The sequence below is a fragment of the Salmo trutta genome, chromosome 1 (assembly GCF_901001165.1).
Source record: "Salmo trutta chromosome 1, fSalTru1.1, whole genome shotgun sequence".
Taxonomy (NCBI): domain Eukaryota; kingdom Metazoa; phylum Chordata; class Actinopteri; order Salmoniformes; family Salmonidae; genus Salmo; species Salmo trutta.
In genome coordinates, this window is record NC_042957.1 from 27871734 (window position 1) to 27894035 (window position 22302).

A 22302-nucleotide genomic window follows, 5' to 3' on the forward strand; every position below is an offset into this window, starting at 1 on the left:
GCACTACCTGAGCCACTTGTGTGGGTTGTAGACTCCGTCTCATGCTACCACTAGAGTGAAAGCACCGCCAGCATTCAAAAGTGGCCAAAACATCAGCCAGGAAGCATAGAAACTGAGAAGTGGTCTGTGGTCCCCACCTGCAGAACCGCTCCTTTTTTGGGGGTGTCTTGCTAATTGCCTATAATTTCCACCTGTTGTCAATTCCATTTGCACAACAGCATGTGAAATTTATTGTCAATCAGTGTTGCTTCCTAAGTGGACAGTTTGATTTCACAGAAGTGTGATTGACTTGCAGTTACATTGTGTTGTTTAAGTGTTCCCTTTATTTTTTTAGCAATATAGTATAGTCTACAGCTTGTCATGAGGTATTCTAACTCAGGCGAGCAGAACCCCGAGACTTCCTTAATATTACAGATCGCGCACCAGCAGCTGTTAACAAAGAGAGACACCAACGTTTTTAATGCTGTAATTGTTGTTTGCATGCATTTCATCTAAGGACACATTTACTGTAAACTAATCTGTCTCTTTCTGCTGTACATTTTCTCTGTACTTGTTCCACAAAACTCACTGACAGGGTTTTTGAAAATATTCGTTCTTTGGACCTCAAAGGAGTACATTTTAGCTCGTGTGATGTCTCCATGAGTCTGACAAAGTTTATTTCTGTCTGTCTCCAGGTTTGACTACCAGGAGCTGCTCCACAACTCCAGCTTCTGCCTGGTGCCCCGCGGTCGCAGGCTGGGTTCCTTTCGCTTTCTTGAGGCCCTCCAGGTATGTAGTTTGTCGTTTCCCCGTCAAAACCCTGTCCCTCCGAGGCTCCAAGTGGTTTCCTTGGTAACAGATGCTAGTCACCGGCACAGCTGCCGGGATTGGAGCCTGGGAGTTGTGCAGGTCCTGCAGGCTGCCAGTCCTGATGCTTGGATTATTGGTATTGACAACCTGTCATCTTTTCAAAAACAGCCGCAGACGATTTCTGTGCTGTAGATAAGAGTAGCCCTATTTTTATATCTTCCAACACCTCCCACTTCCATTAACACCTGGTCTTCTCATCTCCGGCATGTTTATTTGGACTGACAGAAGCCTCTATAGAAGTATTTTAGGATTGTTTATGACTTGGAACCATCCCATTAAGGATATGCATGTGTCTATATACACTGAGTATACAAAACATGAGGTAAACCTGCTCTTTCCATGACATAGACTGGCCAGGTGAATCCAGGTGAAAGCTATGATCCCTTATTGATGTCACTTGTTAAATTCACTTCAATCAGTGTAGGTGAAGGGGAGGAGACAGGTTAAATAAGGATTTTGAAGCCTTGAGACAATTGAGACATGGATTGTGTAAGTGTGCCTTTCAGAGGGTGAATGGGCAAGAGAAAATTTGTAAGTGCCTGTGAACGGGGTATGATAGTAAATACCAAGCTCACCAGTTTGTGTCAAGAACTGAAACACTGCTGGGTTTTTCATGCTCAACAGTTTCCCTTGTGTGTCAAGAATGGTCCACCACCCAACGGACATCCAGCCAACTTGGAATATTAGGAAGGTGTCCTTAATATTGTGTACTGTATACTCAATGTGGAATCTAATAAGAAAGTATAGTGTTATCACATCCAGATACACTGAGGCCTGGGTAAAAAGTAAAGAATGAAGGAAACAGCCTAGTCATTTCTACCCCACTCTCTACAAGGGGTCAGTGCAGCAGTTAGGCAGACACACTGTAGGTAACAATTCAAATGTGGAAATAATCATCACAGAGTGCCGACTGAGAGCTAGTCGGAATTGCGGTCCCCAAATGGTGCGTTCTGTGCTGCCTTTTAAGTGTGAGGCAGTTGCATTCCTCACCCAGATTTCAGAGGGGACACTTTGAAACAGGAACATCAAACAGGTTTTAGACATGACACAGATTGAGCTTTCATATTGTGTGAGGGAGCTCTCTCCTATTTGTCATCTCTATCTGTCAGCGAGGCTCAAAGGAGGGCTGTTATGTAGATGGTGGAAGGGAAAGACAGAGATTGGTTTGGCTGCAGACAACGTGTTTCCCTCCAACAACACAGGAGAGAAGAAGAGGAGAAGGAGGATAAGAGAGGAAAGGGGGAGGGGAGAGGAGAAAGGAGGGGAGGGGATGGACGAGGCCACGACACTGAGCCAGGCCAGGCAAATCACTAAAGAGTAAAGGGGATTTAAACAGACAGACAGGCCTCCAATCATGGACTTGGCATTTCTCAGAGTCTCCTTAAGCCCCAAATGAGTGTAAACTTTTAATGATGGAGATCCAAGTCTTAGTTGAAAATTCATGGTTCTGTACAATTCAGTACGCAGCCTTGGTTTTATTATTTTATAAGTCTGCATGCATGGTTGATGACTACAAACCACACCAAATTAGATCCCACTAATGCAGTGCCACTGTATAGGAAATTAAAAAGGATTCTAATGAAGTAGGCAATATTCATTTATCCATAAGTGCTAGCGCACCCACTTGATTCCCCCTAAAAATGGTTGCCACTTCGCTTTTCTCACCTCTGAACATCCGTTAATAGTGAATCCTTTGTAAATGTAGCTCTGTAGAGAATGTGATCCCTGTAAAAGCCTGGCTTTAAGTGATTAACTGGTTTATGTGTTGCTATGGTATTTCCTTTAATTGAATTGTGTAAAGAAGTTTACAGATTAAACAATTTCTCATTTCCATTTCATTATAAAGGTGCTGCTTTGAGGGAAAACCACATGTATTTCTGAATATTAAAACAGGCTTGACGTTGTATGTTCAACAAACAAAGAAAACAAAACTCAAAATAATATTGTGTAATTGTTTGCGTATTTGTTTGTGTTGCTAGTGACTCATTCTCTGCACTATTGATAAGAACCAATGGCTTCAACTAAAAAACTTGATACAATACGCCCTACCGTTGTGTGACTAATAGTCCACCTTTTACTCTGTGTGAAAGGCATTCAGATTAACCTGTTTGTAGACATGACTGCAGAAGAATCTGATATTTCACTTTCCTAGAGAGAAATCCCACAAAATACCAGAGGAGTGTGTAAAGTAAGACTAGCTCTTGGATAACCTCACCTATTTCTTAACAGTCCAGTAGAAGTGTAGAGTGGTAACCATAATAAAGGTGTCTGTGTATATCCTATTACCCCTGACCCTTTCTGTGCCTCCTCTGCCTGGGCTACCCCCGTCCTCCACCTCCTCTTCCCCCAGGCTGCCTGTATACCTGTCATACTGAGCAACGGCTGGGAGCTGCCTTTCTCTGAGATCATCGACTGGAGCAAAGCGGCTGTCATCGGGGACGAGAGGCTCCTACTGCAGGTAGCTACTGATGGAGACCTCCTCCCTATGACGCTGATCTCTCTCTCTTTTCACTGCTCTTATACTGCCCCTTAGGCTAGAACACAAGGGCCTCACATCTCACTTTGTGCTTTTAGTAAGGACCACTGTAAGTACCACTGTGGTGGATAATGTTTACCTCTCTCTCCAAGTGAATATATTCATAATTCTTTGCAAATGCGCTATAGTAACTTTTTTTGGGGGGGGGGGGGGGGTGTCAACATTTTGTCCAATCACAGCACTGTGAAATTGTGTTACCTCAAGCTACTCTCTTGTATCACTCCGCATTAGTCAGGCATTCCTACAGTTAACTTTTGTTAGCCTCATTGACTAGCCGTCCTTAGAGGAAGTGATTCCTCATCTTGCCAGCCACACCCACGGTTTCAGAGGCGCTTGTTTGCAGAGGGGTGTAATGAAATGCCAGTGTACCTGCACATATTAATCCACCGCACCCCTGCCTGTCTCCCGTAGCCAGGTCCCTGTATCAATAAACTCTCCCATTAATTATGTCATGCAAGGTGTATGATATTTAGATTATTTCATTACTGCGTTTATTAGTAGCTGCTACCCATCTGCCCTTTCATGACTCTGAGCTTGCCGGTTATTAATGTGGTGAAAAAGAGAGGGGTTTGAAATACGACAGCCAAAATGTCATGTGGACATGAAAGTGAAGAGAATGAGGAAAGGATGTGTGCCGAGATATAATGACAGGATTTAGCTTGAAGGTGCCATTCCACTTCTTGTCAGCTCTACCCCCATTTATGAAATCAGCACAATTAATTAGCCCGTTGCCGTAAAGGAGCTGCCCTGACACATTATAGAAACTTGACACATATTTCTCATACTACTGATTCACACAAAGATTGGATTTTAATTAGATTTACAATCAATTGCACTATTGAGACCACACAATGGAAAAAGCAGCCTGTTAAAAGTCATAAATGGTTTTAATGCAAGTCCTGTAATTATTTGTGACTATACGCTGTTGAATGAAAGACATTCAGAGAAGCAAATGTTTTTTTCTCTCCCTCTCCACCCTCTCGTTAAAAGTCCCCGTCCTAAAAGCATGCTAATTGTTGTCACATACACTATATATACAAAAGTATGTGGACACCTCTTCAAATCAGTGGATTCGGCTGCTTCAGCCACACCCTTTGCTGACAGGTGTATAAAATCGAGCGCACAGCCATCAGTAGCGAAACGTGGGTAAAATCACTGGGGAAGCCCCCCACCCCCCCAGAAAAAGCCGTATTACGACTTGTTGTGATTTATTGCGTTGTTTGCGCTATAACCTGTTAATTCATATGCCTTGCGACCGTGATATATAGGCCTAAAGGCCGAGACAATAAGAAAACCGTAGCAGAATACCTTTGTTTTATCACAAAACCGGATAGCAACCCCTGTCCAGTGAAGTCCACAAAGCATATTGCATGTAACAGACCTACAGTATGGTCAAGCAAGTGAATGTTTCTGACATTTTCAGACCACTGAACAACTATTGATTTAGAGCCACAGAGTTACCGCAAGTCACAAAGAAAACAGGAGCTGCCTCCACTATTCCAGCAACATTTCAACTTCAACATTTCAACTATACCTATAAGATACCAAAAACAATTTAGTCCAATCAACTTGTGTGTGTGCGTTCGTGCAAGTAGAAAAACATGTTGACTCACCCTACTCGTAGAGAAACGCCAATCTCATCCTCCTCTCTTTCATGTTGATGGTATCACTCTGTCATACAGTACACACTTTTATTTGTGGTTGTCCTAGGCTACCTGGCTAAAATGCTTGCTCGCTAGCCTAACTTCCATTCATGGGCAACGTTAGCTAGTTAACATTAGCCTTCTACATCTAGCTACATATTGAACTTCCATCCTCTCAGGCCAGGGGCACATCAATGTATGAATTAATGGTTGGATCAGAATTGCTGTTATAATCATTGGCCAGTACAAATAATTAAGTAAAACCACAAGTCCAAATCCCCATCTCCATCCATGGCTAATTTAGGAAAGGGACAATTTTAGCTAGCTGAGTAGCTAGCCATCAGAGGACAACAACACAACGAGATGCAACAATTCTAGTTTTTCTGTCAATGATGTATGCTCTCAATGGGATTTGATAGGAGTGACGCCAAATCCAAGCTGGCTTCCATTGGCACTTTTTGGGGGTGTGCCAGGACCATTCACAGTTTAGCTCAACGCTGATTGGCAAAACATTTTTTCAAAAACATTTTTGTCAAAGGAGGCCAGATGCTTGTTGGCTTTCCTTGCCTTCAATGCTACGGGCGGCAAACAATGTCATACTCGTTTGGACCAGACAGTATCAGATAGATGGCCTACACGTCGAGAGACAGAGGGGTGCTTTTTTCGAAAGCCGAATGCTATCTCCTGTGAGATACATTCAGCCTCTTGCAAAAAATGTTACCTTTATTTAACTAGGTAAGTCCGATAAAACAAATTCTTATTTACAATGACGGTCTACCCCGGCCAAACCTGGACAATGCTGGGCCAATTGTGCGCCGCCCTAATTGAAGGAAGATTATGAAACACGGAGAGACGAAAGGTAGATTTACATTTTTTTTATTTGTCTATCTTTTGGGGAAGCCTGGCTTCTCTTGGAATTCATGAATACACGCCACTGACAGCCATGCAATCTCCTAGCTAAACATTGGCAGTAGAATGGCCATACTGAAGAGCTCAGTGACTTTCTACGTGGCACCGTCATAGGATGCCACCTTTCCAACAAGTCAGTTCGTTAACTTTCTGCCCTGCTAGAGCTGCCCCAGTCAACTGTACGTGCTGTTATTGTGAATTGGAAACATCTAGGAGCAACAACAGCTCAGCTGCGAAGTGGTAGGCCACACAAGCTCACAGAACGGGACCGCGTGAAAATTGTCTGTCCTTGGTTGCAACACTCACTACTGACTTCCAAACAGCCTCTGGAAGCAACATCAGCACAAGAACTGTTTATGGGAGCTTTATGAAATGGGTTTCCATGGCCGAGCAGCCGCACACAAGTCTAAAATCACCATGCCCAATGCCAAGCGTCAGCTGGAGTGGTGTAAAGCTAGCCGCCATTGGACTCTGGACAAGTGGAAACGCGTTCTCTGGAGTGATGAATCGTGCTTCACCATCTGGCAGTCCGGCGGATGAATCTGGGTTTGGCGGATGCCAGCAGAATGCTACCTTCCCCAATGCATAGTGCCAACTGTTAAGTTTGGTGGACGAGGAAGAATTGTCTGGGGCTGTTTTTCATGGTTCGGGCTAGAGCATACAATGATATTGTAGACGATTCTGTGCTTCCAATTTTGTGGCAACAGTTGGGACAGATGTTGGGACAGATATAACAGATGTTGGGAAGGCCCTATCCTGTAATACTAGAACTGGTAGTAATAATAATGGCAATTTGTTAAGTTTAGTTATGATTTTGATTACATTTGCTAATGATTATTTCGGGCGGCGGTGTGTGGTTGCCTGTCATAGCATAGCAATTATTTTTTTATTTTTATATATCAGTATATTGGGTGGGACATTTTGAGCATATTTGAATATTGGGGGGATGTGTCCCCCCCAATATATATTATAATTACAGCCCTGGTTCCAACATCTAGAAGAGTGGAGGCTGTTATAGCAGCAAGGGGGGTGGGGCAACTCCATATTAATGCCCATGATTTTGGAGTGAGATGTTCGACGAGCAGGTGTCCACATTCATTTGGTCATGTAGTGTATGTGTATGATATGCTGTGACGGGTTATGAGGCACTTGGGGACGTTTTGCCTTCAGAAGAAAATTTTAAAAAACACAATGACAGTAATAATGACAGTATTTGTGCATTAAATGATTTCCTTACAAGTTGTGTATAACTGCATTCACACTGGCGTCAGAAGAAAAGCCACGGAGCCCTCAGGCATTCAGAGTGGGAGTTAGATACAAAAGGATGCTGAAAGGTGAGGAACGTTGTCGAAGTTAGAAGGGTTAAAACACTTCTGATTTGTAGTTCCATTTTGTGTTTAGATTGTTCCATGTAAATGTCAGTGGTTTTCTCTGAGAAAATGTATTTTCCATTTAAATCGAATTTCCTATTAAAACCCAACTTGCTTATGATGAAGATTTGCATGAGTTGTTTATGGAAAAGAACCAGCTAACTGTGTTTGATTAAAAACAAATCAGAAACATTTGTGACGGCACTGCAACTTTTATACACTCCAAAAATTACAAATAAATGGCTATTGAGATTGTTTACATGTATCGATTATCTTCTTACTTCATTGTAACTAAGATAAGCCATTGTGCTCTTTATATGCATGTAAGATAAACTCCTATGTACAAACAGAGATATTAACATGGTTATTATCGTCAAGATAATAACTTAAAGTGGGTCCTGAATTATTGGATCCCGTGCTAAAGATGGGCAAAAAATACTATATAAAATAAATATAACAAATACTGAGCTACAGTATATTGTATGCTCAAAATAATTGAAGAATTATATTTTATACTAATACATAGCAAGAGAGTTTGTTTAACAAGTAATACAAAAAATCTCTAAATGTTAAGGGTCAAAATGATTGGATTCTGTGTTTTCCATACTCCAGCACCCTCTCCTTGCGAGGATAACGACACTGAGCCTTTTTCTATAATGTTTTGAGATTGGAGAACACATTTGGAGGTATGTTAGATCATTCCTCCGTATATAATCTTTCCAGATACTTGATGTCATGGGAATGAGATGTGTTCTGCATTATGTTCTTTGGAAGGTGAAACCCACCATTGGTGTGCGTGGCTAAAGAACTCTATTTTCATGTCATGATCACCATAGTACCGGTTCCAATCCAATGCCGTTTAGTAAAATCCAGGCGGTCAGGTGACATGAAAATAGAGCTCTTTGGCCACGCACACCAATGGTGGGTTTCGCCTTCCAAAGAACAGTGCATGTGCAGAAAATACCTCATCCCTACTGTAAAATATGGTGGTGGATCTTTGATGTTCTGGGGCTATTTTGCTTCCACTGGTCCTGAGGCCCTTGTTAAGGTCAACGGCATCATGAACTTATTTTAGCCAAAAACCTGGTTGACTCTGCCAGGAGGCTGAAACGTGGATCTTCCAGCAAGACAATAACCCCAAGCACAAAGAAATGGTTAATTTACCACAGAATCAACATTTTGCAGTGGCCCTCTTAGTCTCTGGTCTTGAACCCTGTTGAAAACCTGTCATTTGAATTGATGAGGGCAGTCCATAAGCACAGACGAAGGATATCAAGGATCTGGAAAGATTCTGTAGGAATGGTCTAAGATCCCTCCCAATGTGTTCTCCAATCTCATAAAACATTTTAGAAATAGGCTCAGTGTAGTTACCTCGCAAGGGGAGGGTGCTGGACTATCGAAAACAAGGGATCCAATCATTTTGACCCTTAGCTTTTTGAGATTTGTTTAATTACTTGTTAAACAGAATCTCTGAGCAATTGTATTAGTATAAAATATATTCTTTCCATGTTTTGGATCATAAAATATAGCTCAGTATTTTTATTTTTTATTTTATACAGTGTTTTTTACTCATCTTTAACAAGGAACCAAGTAATTCCGGACCCCACTGTACATCCGTCTTTGTTCCCAGAGTTTGTAAATGGCTCCCACACCATACTGCTGTGGCTGTGTGGTGTGTGTTGGGACATAATGAGAGTGAAGGAGAGTTTTTAAGTCAATCCACTGTTTTGGTTTTATACGACAATCAAGTTGCTGCACCTGCTGTGAAAATGGAATCTCATTGCGTTCAATTATGTTGAAGAATGACATGCAACAACTCAGCACAACATGTGGAGTAGCATATTCCCCCACAGTGGAGACACATAAACACTAATGGAGAGAGGGGGTGTGATTCGATTGCCGTTATTTATATCCTGCCTCTGACTGTATTAAAACTAGAAATACTGTCACTGCCAAACATCAGCTCAAACAAACATTGTTTTCAGGCTTCAGGTGGAGGGGGGTTGTCTTTGTGATTTGGGGGTAAGAAATGTGACGTTCATTGTGACAACGCTGATTTGTCTCTCTTGCCCCCTCTCCTGCCACGTGTCACATTGTCAATTGTATGTTTCGATGTTTGTATAATTGATGAGGAGACTCAGAGATGAGAAGTGACAGGACAGAACAGTGATGCAGTGCTGTCTGTTAGTTAGCAGGGTTTGATAGCGTTGTGTGTTTGCCACAGGAGTGACATGCTCCCTAACTGAGGGGCTCACCCTCTCTCACACAAGGCTGGTTTACCAGTACATACCAACACCTCTGTTTCTCTCTAGCAGTATGGCCTGTGCTTAGAGATACCACTGGAGAGGATAGTCCTCAATTGGAACGATATGACAGCAAATTCCATTAGTCCTCTGCCACACAAATGACAGTGTAATTTGACCGTTGAGTACCATCGTTAACGATGTCATTGGTCCCTCAAGTAGTAGCCACTAAAGGGAGGTTAGAATCCTACAGAGAGTGTTGCTATGGCTCCCAGGGGAGGAGTCAGTGTGTCCATGGGCCTCCCTCGGGAAGGAGGATTTCACCTAATCACATCTGTCCAGAGAATTACCCATGTTCCCCCACTCCCTCACACTCATTAAATGTTTTACTCTGTCCTTTTTTCCCCAGGTTTCTTCAATTACCAGATCTGTGGACCATGACAAAATATTGGCGCTCAGGCAGCAGACTCAGTTCCTCTGGGATGCTTATTTTTCTTCGGTAGCAAAAATAGTATTAACTACGTTAGAGGTAAGCTCTCCCGTTTCTAGAACTGTTGATGTGAATTGGGAGTGGGTGGGAGCAGGTTGGGAGGATTGCAGGGCCAGACAGCCAGCAGCCAGGATAACGGATAGCCTTTTCTATAATGTGCACAAGTAGCCAGGATGAATTGATGGTGACTGTACAACAGCGTTCCCCAACCAAGTTCTTAATTTCCCCTGTTTTTTTATTTTCTTACTCCTCCTGACAGTCTGGCTCTTACTTTAGGAGTGTTTTCACTATACTCTCTCTTCTCTCAGTCTCTGGGGGGGAAACCGACACAAAAGGCTTTCATCAGGCTCTTCCCCAGAACAGACAGTTAGTCAGAACCTGCCACGATCAAAAGAGACTGCAGTGTAACAGTTTCCTCCGGCAACTTAAATGTGTGGGGACTACAGTACATAGACGGGTAGCTGGGGTTACTTAAAAAAACATCCCCTTGTGTTATCCTGCTACCAGTTATTGTTGTCACACCCTCAAATATAGTGTCCCCTCAGAACAAAGTTTAAATAATGATCATGTTTCCCCTAGAAAAATCTGAAATCCCGTTTTTTGTTTGATGGTAAGATGTGTGGAGAGGAAGCCCAGGTGTGAAGTGTTTTGGCCTGCAGGTATGAGAGGTACAGTTCAGAGCAGGGTAACATCTGAACATTTTCATAGGCTCTCTGTGCACCCCTCTGTCTCATTCAACTGTTTAGCTTTTGTCTTTTTCCTCTGGGGAGAACGGTTTTACTTTGGTCTGATTTTTTTCAATTCATTTTTATACACTTAGTGTACCAAACATTAGGAACACCTGTTCTTTCCATAACATAGACTGACCAGGTGAATCTAGGTGAAAGATATGATCCCTTATTGATGTCACTTGTTAAATCCACTTCAATCAGTGTAGATGAAGGGGAGGAGACAGGTTAAGAAGGATTTTTAAGCCTTGAGACAATTGAGACATGGATTGTGTATGTGTGCCATTCAGAGGGTGAATTGGCAAGACAAAAGATTGAAGTGCCTTTGAACGGTATGGTAGTAGGTGCCAGGTTCACCGGTTTGAGTGTCTCAAGAACTGCAACGCTGCTGGGTTTTTCATGCTCAACAGTTTCCTGTGTGTGTCAAGAATGGTCCACCACCAAAATGACATCCAGCCAACTTGACACAACTGTGGGAAGTATTGGAGTCAACATGAGCCAACATCCCTGTGGAACATGTTCGACACCTTGTGGAGTCCATGCCCTGACGAATTGAGGCAGTTCTGAGGGGAAAGGGGGTGCAACTCAATATTAGGAAGGTGTTCCTAATGTTTTGTACACTCAGTGTATGAACCTACTGTAGGTCTGTATCACTTACACATTCAGAAACTACTCTTGTTAGTTAGAATAGTGGTGGAAGCCCTAATTTAGAACTCACTCAACAGACACTCCAACCTGTCACCTATATGTCTTTGTCCCTGTTGTTTATTCTTCTCTTCTGGAGGGTGTCAGTGTTTCATTTCCCCAGTCTCTGTCTTTACTCCATTCCTTGTACTATACCTACAATTCACCACTTCATATCAAAGGAAACAATGACAGAAGGAGGTGGAAAAGAGGAAGTGAGTCGGGTATATTTTAGGCATTCCGTCATGGTTCTTCAAAGGGAGCCACAGCAGCACTTTGTGATGAATTGGGTTTGGGATTAGGGCCGAGTGTTGGTTTTATGTGTTGCCGGGCGAACGTCACCACCAGGTGCCTAGTCCAAATCCAACAGGGACAAAATTAGGCCCGTCTCCATGCATATTTACCATTGTGCAGAAGTTCTAAATGCTCGGGCTACATGCCGACTGACAAAATGGGGGAAATGAGGCATCCTAAATATCCCCAGGCACACACAGTGCTGTTGTGAGGCTTGCAGGAAGTGCCAGCTAACTCTCCATATAGATCAAAAGGCATCTGTCATGTCAGTGTTCCTGGTACTAGACGGCCACATGGACTGTAAACTGTTATGCAAATCACCCCGAGGAGGCCGCATTACAAACAGCCAGACGTTACTCTTCCCTCAGCCAGGTTTATTAGACCTGAATCTGTCAATGGAGTTTTCAGATACATTTTGAGAAAGTGTAAACCAGACAGAGGAAACTGTAGCAACTGGAAGAGAAGGTGTTTTTGTACTGCGGAGGTATCTTTAGCAACAGAAATGAAGATCATCACCTAGCAGTGAGTAAACAGCAGTAAGGGGTCGACCCCTCGCCTCCTTTAACTCAGGGGGTGCTTATTAAGGCCTATCTCACAACCTCATTAGGAAACCACAGTACAAACGGTGGAAGCAGCCTGGAAAGGACCAGGCTCTGAGAGGCAGGAGAGGAGACATATGGTCTGTCTCTGGCAGTGGAGCTGTAGCCTTTCTATATCAGGACAGGCAGTGAGTTGGGGTTCATTGGATAGAGCAATTAAAAGAATATGGCTGATATGAAATGACTGTTAATGTTAATGACTTTGATTAACACTGTATTTTGTCTCCATTGACACAACTAATATCGGGACCCATGGCTGATCTTTATGTAAAGCATGACCACTGCATGCAAATAACTCCTTACAGACTAAGAAACGGTGCAAATTGTTGCTGTCAGATAAACTGTCAGCAGCACAGTCATCATACTTAGCATATATTGCGACATGGGAGGAGATACAGGTCCAATCTCCACAGTCAACATGCAGGGTAACAGTTGTACCTGGGTGAGTGGGAGTCAGTCCCAGCTGAGGGTATGAGGCGTATTCTGCGTCAAAGACGCTGCTCGACAACATGGCCACGTCCATCAGACCCAGCCTCCTGCAGAGCGAGCAGCTTCTAAACACTAATCCTCTCTCTCTCTCTCTCTCTCTCTCTCTCTCTCTCTCTCTCTCTCTCTCTCTCTCTCTCTCTCTCTCTCTCCTTCTCTCTCTCCTTCTCCCTGTGTTGTTTCTTTTTCTGTAGCTAATCCAAGACAGAATAAATTCACACATATCCAGGAACAAGTTGATGTGGAATTCGTTGCCTGGTGGACTGTACGTTCTGCCTCAGTTCTCCACCGACGCTGCCGTGTTCCCCTTCTATTACTCCTCACTGGGTGAGTTGGAGCCTATTAATGACCTGGTATTATGTGTCTGTATAACAGACTCCTCTTCTATACGCATGGGAGCTGTTGAAACACAATCACAAAAGGATCAGACCTTTGCTCGGTCCTTTAGGTCTTCATTCACAGCCAGTTCATTGCGGAGGCACTAACGTCAATGTGCGCTCGTCACCTCTTCCTCCATCCTGTTTTCTATTTCCCCCAAATGCTACATTCCATGAAATTGTTGCTCAGGCTAACCAACCATAGACACATTGTACTTTAACTGAAGTTCATGTTTGGGGACCGACCAATGCACTTTACAGCTGAATGTGTAATGGATTTAACCTTTGGGAACTGGTGTATAGTATCCCATATTCTATCTGCAGTGCCATTAACGGGCGAGGGTCAAGTCCTGCCTAGAGTCAGTCAGCCAGGCGTCACTGAGATGGAACAGTGCTGTAGCAGAGCAGTCAGTGTCTTGTGCATTCCCTCCTGCATGGAGCGCCTTGGAGCTGTGCACTTTGAACTGTGCTGCTGCCGCGGTCCTGCGAGGAGAACTGGGATGAATCCATAACTCAGATAGATGCTTGTCTTTCTCTGAGGTGTTAAGGACAGGATGAATGGGCAGTTTGCTTTATGCTACCACGGTAAATTAAGTTTTTGCCAGTTCTGGAGGAATATCTTGTCGTCAATGCCGGTAATACACAGGCGTTATCAATCTCTCTTTCCATAATTCTGAATGGCGAAGGGGTTCAAAACTTTTCTAGGTAGTTCAAAAGTTCACGTCTGCGGTTTAGGCCCATGTAAATTCTGTAAATGTACTGTTTTTAAAGCTTTTATTTGTCTCTGTGGAATTTAAAGTTGATGTTACAATATTTTGCTATTAGGACAGCATCTGTGCCGAATCATATTTTCTCTGAGAAGTAGAAAAGAAGGCGATGTTGGGCTACATCTCTGGGGGTCTTGATGACTGGGTATACCGCCTCAAAATCACAAATTGGATTTCCAACTTGTTAAGTAGAGAGTCCAGCTGCTTTGGCACCTCCTATCATGTACTTCACAGGCTGTTTGCTTCACAATTCTCTTTTAACCGTGTTTAAAGCTACTGGGAATGTATGAAGACATGCCAAAGCAGTGGATGAGAAAAGATAGGCCCATTCACTGCAAAAAAACTGTTTGAATGTTCGCTGTAGAAACTCTGCTTGTTATCCGCAGTCATCAAAACCAATTCTCATCGCCATTTGAGTTCAAATTTTTACTCATGAGATGTAATGTCTCAACTGAATTTTGTTTGAACTCAAATATTTTGAGTGAAAATGATCAGCAGGACCATGTTGAAGCACTCTTTATTATTAGCAGGAATTGTTGTCAATCTATCTTTCTTTTCTCTGCAAGCTATCCAGCAAACAGTGACACTAATGAGCTGTCAATCAATCTCAATCTGAAGCTTCATTATAGCCTTTCACATGAGGGGGAAAATATATCTTGTCTAAATCTTTGGATTAGATTGGCAGTGCATCAAAACAATGTGAATTAATCTGACTGCTGCATATGCGGTTCCACACAGTCTTCTCTCATTGCATTGTGCCAAGTCGGCATCGTGGAGAAGGACTAGTTCCAGGAAGCTGCTCGAAGAAACTGCAAGTTATTGCTGTTAGATAAACAGTCAGCAACACAGTCATCATACATGTCCACCACCACTTTGTGTGAAAAGGCGGTAACACTTGCCCACGTCACCACACCTCCTCACTTCCCCGGCACCACTAATTATTTTCAAGGTTACCACGACGACTACAGCAGCTAGATCTCAGCGAGGTTCAGGAACCCCTAACAGCTTTCTCCTCTGCAGTCATACCACTGCTCCTTGTGAAGTAGTGTTAATTATGCCACAGCGTCTGCAAGGTCTGTGTCTGATTTGAGCCAACCTGGCTTTCTTTTATGGTCCGGAAAACCCTAAAAATTGCCTCGTTTGCTGAGCATGATTGTTCCGGTCCATTGCGATGAGTGTGATTTTTTCCCCCCCATTACCATAGTACAGTTTGACTTTGTTCTGTCAATATTAGGGTCTACTTTCTGAGCGCGTTCCATACCACGTTGAACCTTTCTGATTAACATTTCTAGAGCTCCTTCGCTAAGGCCAGTAACCAGCGTAAAGGCCAGTAACCAGCGTAAAGGCCAGTAACCAGCGTAAAGGCCAGTAACCAGCGTAAAGGCCAGTAACCAGCGTAAAGGCCAGTAACCAGCGTAAAGGCCAGTAACCAGCGTAAAGGCCAGTAACCAGCGTAAAGGCCAGTAACCAGCGTAAAGGCCAGTAACCAGCGTAAAGGCCAGTAACCAGCGTAAAGGCCAGTAACCAGCATAACCAATCCAGCGACACCCACCTCCACTAGGCTTACAGTAGTAGGGTAACCTGCAAAGGGCAGTCACTCAAGATAAGATGGGACCACGAAATGAGGCTCCTTTTTCACAAATGTGAATGTAAGAGCGTACTCTGCTGCAGTTGTTTAAGGTGTGTTATATAATTATCAAGCATTTAAGCCAGTGGAGTGGCAATAAATATTGGATCAATGCAAGAGCATACCTTGTTGTAATGTTAAATATTGTCCCCCCCATCTTAACAACAGTTGGGGAAACTTTTCAAGCAACTTTGATCACAGTTCTTTCAATGAAAGTAATTTGAAATATTATTGAGCCTGTTCAGCTTGGTATATTTGCAGTTTAATGTTTGATTCGAACGTTTGTTTGAACTTAAAATGGCTACCAGAAATGACTGTGGGGTTTCCCAGAGGAAACATTTCTTCTACACAAGCGTTGCCAGAGTTAAACACTTTATCAAGGCTTTCGATGACAGGATGAGAACAAGGTCCTAATGCAGTACAGAATCCCTCTGAAGATTTTCACAGAGATGTTCTACAGCTTTCTTTGCTCATGCAACAATGTCTGCAAAGGGCAATCCTCCTATTCAGGCAAATGTTCTGCTCCAAAAATAGAGACATCCGAACGGTCAGCACAAGTAAGCTATCACATCCCACGTCAAGGGGGCATCCTTGTGTGACCACACAGCCTCCACCCCCATTAACAGGAGTAGATCCATAAATGGAGGCCTGTACACTAGAGGCCGGAGAGACCCACAGCCCCGTGTCAGAGAGATTGATTGGGATGCTGTAAGTGCACTAGGTGCCCATTTAGGCGTGAGGAGGTAGATGGACTGGAGAGTCCGGTCTCAGTCTATTCTGAAGCTGTGGGTCAAAAGGTGAATGTGTTGGAAGTGTGTGTCTGAAGGTTTGTGTTAAGGTGTGTGTCTCTCTGTGTGGTTGCAGGGAAGAGCCCGTCCCAGGAGTTCACTGCTGTTATTCAGGCTGTGACTCCTCTCCAGTCTCAGCTGCAGCCTGTAGTCAAGCTCATCATCGCTGTTGCCAAATCCAAGTTCTGTGCACAGGTGAGAGCTCAGCATAGAGAGCCTATTAAATGAAATTAGTATCTAATTGCTAATTCTATGGAGCGCAGACCCGTGAGCTGAGGCGAAACTGCAGGGATGGAGACCAATGCTTTTTATACTGTGATTAATGTATGAAAGAACAGAATTCAGTTGATGCAGGATAAAGCTTTACAATTATACTGTAGTCATGGCATGCCGCCGCGTGTTATATTGAACTAGATATGATCAAAGTTTGCAAGGAAAGACCGACTCAACTCGGCTGTGTATCCGCTGCTACAAACCAATGGCTACATGTACAGTGGGGTCAATGCTCTCTGAATTGAGATTCCACTGTCTTGTTTTATTCGCAGATCATTGTGCTGTGGAACTGTGACAAGCCTTTACCTCCGAAGAGCAAGTGGCCCTCCACCACCGTGCCTATCACTGTCATTGAGGGAGAGAGAAAGGTACGAGTTTTCCTAGTTATGCCGGCGTTGAGACGACATGTTTCGCTATCGATTCTAATGTGTTTTATTGAGTCTTGATCATTCAGCGGGAATGAGCAAGGTCGTTAAAGTCAGGGGAGATAAAATGCAGTCGTAAATGCCTCATAAAATCCATTCAAGCTTTTCGTTCATTTCTACTTTTTTGGAATTGGCCATGACTGAGTGTGGCTGCCTCCTGGGATCTGAGCTAAGCTTACCCTGACTGTTGAGCCATGACACAGCATGAGGCTGCTTCCAGGAGCATTCCAGGAGGTCTCTAGTTGAAACACACAAAGGGCCATTACTGTGCCAAGCCTCAGCTGAATCGTTTTGGTAATGCTATAGTAAGGTACACCTTTGCGGTGTTCTTATGAGCTTTGAAAACAATGGGAGTAAGTACACCAGACATCATACTTCCAAAGAGGACAAATGCTCTTACTGAATGCAAGCATTTTATAACACACTAAAGGACCCTGGGTCTAAACACCTCCCTCTGTAACTGGATCCTGGACTTCCTGACAGGCCGCCCCCGGGTGGTAAGAGTAGGCAACAACACGTCTGCCACGCTGATCCGCAACACTGGGGCCCCTCCGGGGTGTGTACTTAGTCCCCTCCTGTACTCCCTGTTCACCTACGACTGCGTGGCCAAACAAGACTCAAACACCATCATTAAATTTGCTTCGACACAACAGTGATAGGCCTATAGGGAGGAGGTCATTGACCTGGCACTGTGGTGCCAGGACAACAACCTGTCCCTCAATGTGTCCCCTGATCGTGGACTATAGGAAAAGGCGGGCCGAACAGGCCCCCATTAACATCAACGGGGCTGTAGTGGAGCGGGTCGAGAGTTTCAAGTTCCTTGGTGTCCACATCACCAACGAACTATCATGGTCCAAACACACCAAGACAGTCGTGAAGAGGGCACGACGACACCTTTTCCCCATCAGGAGACTGAAAAGATTTGGCATGGGTCCCCAGATCCTCTCAAAGTTCTACAGCTGCACCATCTAGAGCATCCTGACCGGTTGCATCACTGGCAACTGCTCGGCATCTGACCGTACAGAGGGTAGTGCGAACGGCCCAGTACATCACTGGGGCCAAGCGTCCTGCCATCCAGGACCTATATACTAGCCGGTGTCAGAGGAAAGCTCCAAAAATTGTCAGACTCCAGTCACCCAAGTCATTAACTGTTTTCTCTGCTACCGTACGGCAAGCGGTACCAGAGCGCCAAGTCTAGGACCATAAGGCTCCTTAACAGCTTCTACCCCCAAGCCATTAGACTGCTGAACAATTAATAAAATGGCCACCGGACTATTTCCATTGACACCCCCCATCCAATTGTTTTGTACACTGCTGATACTCGCTGTTTATTATCTATGCATAGTCATTTCACCTCTACCTACATGTACAAATTACCTTAACTAACCTGTACCCCCGCACACTGACTCGGTACCGGTACCCCCTGTATATAACTTTTTATTATTATTTACTTTTAGTTTATTTGGTAAACATTTTCTTAACTCTTTCTTGAACTGCACTGTTGGTTAAGGGCTTGTTGTATTTGGTGCATGTCACAAATAATGTTTGATTTGATTTGGTTTCAATCTAACAATTTTCATAAATGTATACAGTACGATTCTTCCAACCGTTCATTGAGTCCAAATAATCACTCAGATTGTGTTATTTGGAGCATTCCATTTACAAAATAAATATTACTTGAAGACAAAGTGGAATTCCAATCAGCAGTGTCATGCTTGCTGCGTACCACAGAATTCCACAAAATCTCTCGCTCGCTCTCTTGCTCTTGCTCGCTCTCTCTCGCGCTCTCTCTCGCTCTCTCTCGCTCTCTCGCGCTCTCTCTCGCTCTCTCTCGCTCTCTCTCGCTCTCTCTCGCTCTCTCTCGCTCTCTCTCTCTCGCTCTCTCTCGCTCTCTCGCTCTCTCTCTCTCGCTCTCTCTCTCTAGTCAAATCTCTCTTTCTTCAGTCAAATCTCTCTCTCTCTCTCTAGTCAAATCTCTCTCTTTCTTCAGTCAAATCTCTCTCTCTCCAGTCAAATCTCTCTCTCTCTCTCTGTGTGTGCGTCTCCGTCTCACACAAATACACACACGCACACCCTCCTCAGTTGTTTCATACCCAAGCAGCAGCCCAGCTCTTGTCCTAACACACGAGTAGTGCTGACTGCAGCCCTCTCCATTCTGCCCCATAGAGGCAGGAGCAGGACCCTAAAACCCTATGGCAGCTCCCTTAATTGATTCTGTTTATTCCCATGTAGTAAACACAGCAATGGAGAAAAATGTGTTTCCACTATAACAATAAACAGCTTTTCTAAAAGGCAGCTATGGGCCCCTAATTACTCACTCTGAGTATTCTAGCCTAACAAGACAGCTGTTCCAGAGTAGTAATTCTCTGCAGCTCTATCCCCAAACAATAAAAGCTTTGCTGTGTTGAAACGTTCACATCACACTGAATCAGAGTGCTGCCTGGAGACAGAGTAATAGCTAACGGCAGATGTGTTCCATGTACTGCTGTTGTGCAACTTTTCTTGTCCCTCATGTAATCTGCGAAATAAAGGAAAGTAATTGTATCAAAAATAAATTAAAATGCCTTTGTGTGGCGTGTTCAATGGAACAAAGTAATTGTATGTTAGTCAGGGCGGCTGTGTATCTAGAGGCTGGTGTGTCCTTAATGGTTTACATCTCATCAAGGCCGGCATGCTCTTTAAACAATTAGGCTGTGTTTTCCTAAATACATGTCACCTATTTATTTAGCATGAGGACTACAGGCCCATGAGTTATAACGCAGTAACCATTTATTGTGTTTTCGGTCCTGTACTCGCCATTGTGTTTGCACTGTTTTCATTTTTAGCAAGCTACAGATGTAGGATCTTAATTTGATCAATGTCGCAAGAAAGCTTTCTTGCAATGCAGGAAATGTTAAACGTGTAATGTATTTGAGGTTTATAAAGTCTTCTGAAGTTTGTCATTTCAATTTAGAAATTTCAGGCTTGATTTTTCCCTTACGAAAAATGTCCATTATTTATAATCCACATAATAATTCACATTTCCTGTAATTCAGGAAAAAAATTCTGCTGTAGCAAACTGGCTCAAATTAAGATCCTACATCTGTAGTGTGAAAAGCAGGGGCATAATTTTCGTGCTGCTGCATGAATGCATTGTGTGATAGACAAGGGAAAACACAGGCTGCTGTGAAAGGGCCTTGATGAACCACAGGCCCTCTCCTCTCCGTCGTAATCTATCATTCTCTTTTATCTTTTTTTTCTCCTCCTCTCCATCATTCTTTCATTTCAATGGAGAGACTGCGGCTCCGTAGTACACGCTAATCAGCCGTGAGTAGAGGTCACCGGCACCATTCAATTAAAATCCAACCTATTATATTATCGATTTTTCCTCCGTGTTTCTATCCTCAGGAAAGTAACACGTCTAACAATAGGTCCCCTCATCTTTTTCCTTCGAGTGGGTTTCAATTTGAAGGCTAATTAAGTTGACCCGCATCCGTGCCATGGATCACATTATATCCAGCTGACATTAAATCACAATCCTTACTCTCTGTAGACCTGCCACTCACTCCCAGGGCCTGACGGCTTGGAGTTAAGCCCTTCACTGACGTGTGTGTGTGTGTATGTTGGGGGGGGGGATGCGTGAGATCTCCACAGTAGCATCTCCACAGCTGTGTGTGGGTGGCTGGCTGAGTGTGCTCCTCTCCTGCGATGTGACGCCTCAAGAAGGGCTCACTGTCTCATTAGCACCTCTCCATCTCCCCATCCTCGTCAGATAGCTATTTTCATCACCTGCTAAATTCATATACAGCCTGGATCACAAGACGTCTCATCAGAAGGGAACGTGGTTAATAAGAACAGATAAAGAAATTAGGTGGAACTTCCAAGTGTTAGATTTACTGCAAAGCGTTGAATCGTTGCGTTGGAGTCCAATGCTTTTGAACACTGCCAGTTTCTCTTCAACTAAAACTTGATCCTCGGAATCAATTCAGTCCATTCATTTATATTTGTGTTAAATGTCGGAAGGGAAAATTCTGAATTTACTGAATTGCGTCATTAGGCTTCTCATTACTCATCAATATTTCTTATGTTGTTCACATTTTACAAATTCACAATATCCTTATCACCTAACCATGCAATCAAATCAAGCTGTAGGTTACGTTTGAGGAATGATGGCACTTGATTGCACTTTGAATTCAAATTTGTTTGTTTTTTAAGTATCCTGAAAGTGGAGGAAATCTATTTATATTGCAGAAAAGCATGCCGACATGGTACAAATAAGCTGAACTATCTCACTACACTTCCCCTTAAACTCCAATCACAGCCTGTGTAAACAGCAGTGGTGAAGGAGATGGGTTTCTGTGACCTGTTAGGGTTTCTGGGTCAGGTTGAGGTTATCCCTGGTCGGTACTCTATGGTGGTGTCTCTGGCCCCCGTGGCCCCTGAGGTGGGTGGCTAATGATCCATAATGCATTGAGGTCAGAGGAGGCCAGAACACACAGTCTCCCAGGCAGGCTATACACAGGGTGAGAGAGACTGGTCAGACTAAGGACCAAGGGCCACTAGAAAACAGATGACAAAGACACTTGATTTGTGGCTTTATATTTAGCCATAACTTCAAAATTGTTTATTTGGGATTTTTATAAAACATAATGCAATTTTAGTTTACAATAATGCGATGCATATTTAATCTCAGATTATTATTATTTTTTTAAATGTATCTTTACCCCACTATGACAGCACTTGAAGTACATTTTATAAAGAGATGGGCTATGACAAAAATGAATCTCAGAAATGATACTTGAGCCATTGAAATACTTTTCTCTGCTGAGCTTCGAAATTTGACTATGAGTGTACCAGGCATCAAATCGGATTAACCCATAACAAAAAAAATTGAAAAGCCTCTAAAGATTGGCCTTGAAGTAGCAGGAGTCAATGGAGATGAGAATGATGCCACATCTTCACCAGGTGACTCAGAGATACATCACTGTATATCTGCCTAGGGGGAACATCCATTGACCAGAGAGAGAGGAGATGGAGAGAGAGGAGATGGAGAGAGAGAGAGAGAGGAGATGGGGGGGAGAGAGAGGAGATGGAGAGAGGAGATGGAGAGAGAGAGAGGAGATGGGGAGAGAGAGAGAGGAGATGGAGAGAGAGGAGATGGAGATGGAGAGAGAGGAGAGGAGAGGAGAGAGAGGAGAGGAGAGAGAGGATAGGAGAGCAGAGAGGAAAGGAGAG

General features: G+C 43.5%; 1 protein-coding gene across 6 annotated transcripts in view; it reads left to right on the forward strand.

Moving 5' to 3' along the window:
• The window catches only part of LOC115192831 (exostosin-1), a 283690-nt gene that overhangs the window by 245607 nt on the left and 15781 nt on the right, over positions 1–22302 (forward strand). For all 6 annotated transcript variants that reach the window (XM_029751720.1, XM_029751728.1, XM_029751710.1 and 3 more), the window contains 6 exons: positions 675–768; positions 3200–3307; positions 9960–10079; positions 13026–13158; positions 16467–16585; positions 16936–17031. In XM_029751720.1, coding sequence (XP_029607580.1) covers positions 675–768; positions 3200–3307; positions 9960–10079; positions 13026–13158; positions 16467–16585; positions 16936–17031 — 670 coding nt within the window. The remainder of the gene's footprint in view (positions 1–674; positions 769–3199; positions 3308–9959; positions 10080–13025; positions 13159–16466; positions 16586–16935; positions 17032–22302) is intronic.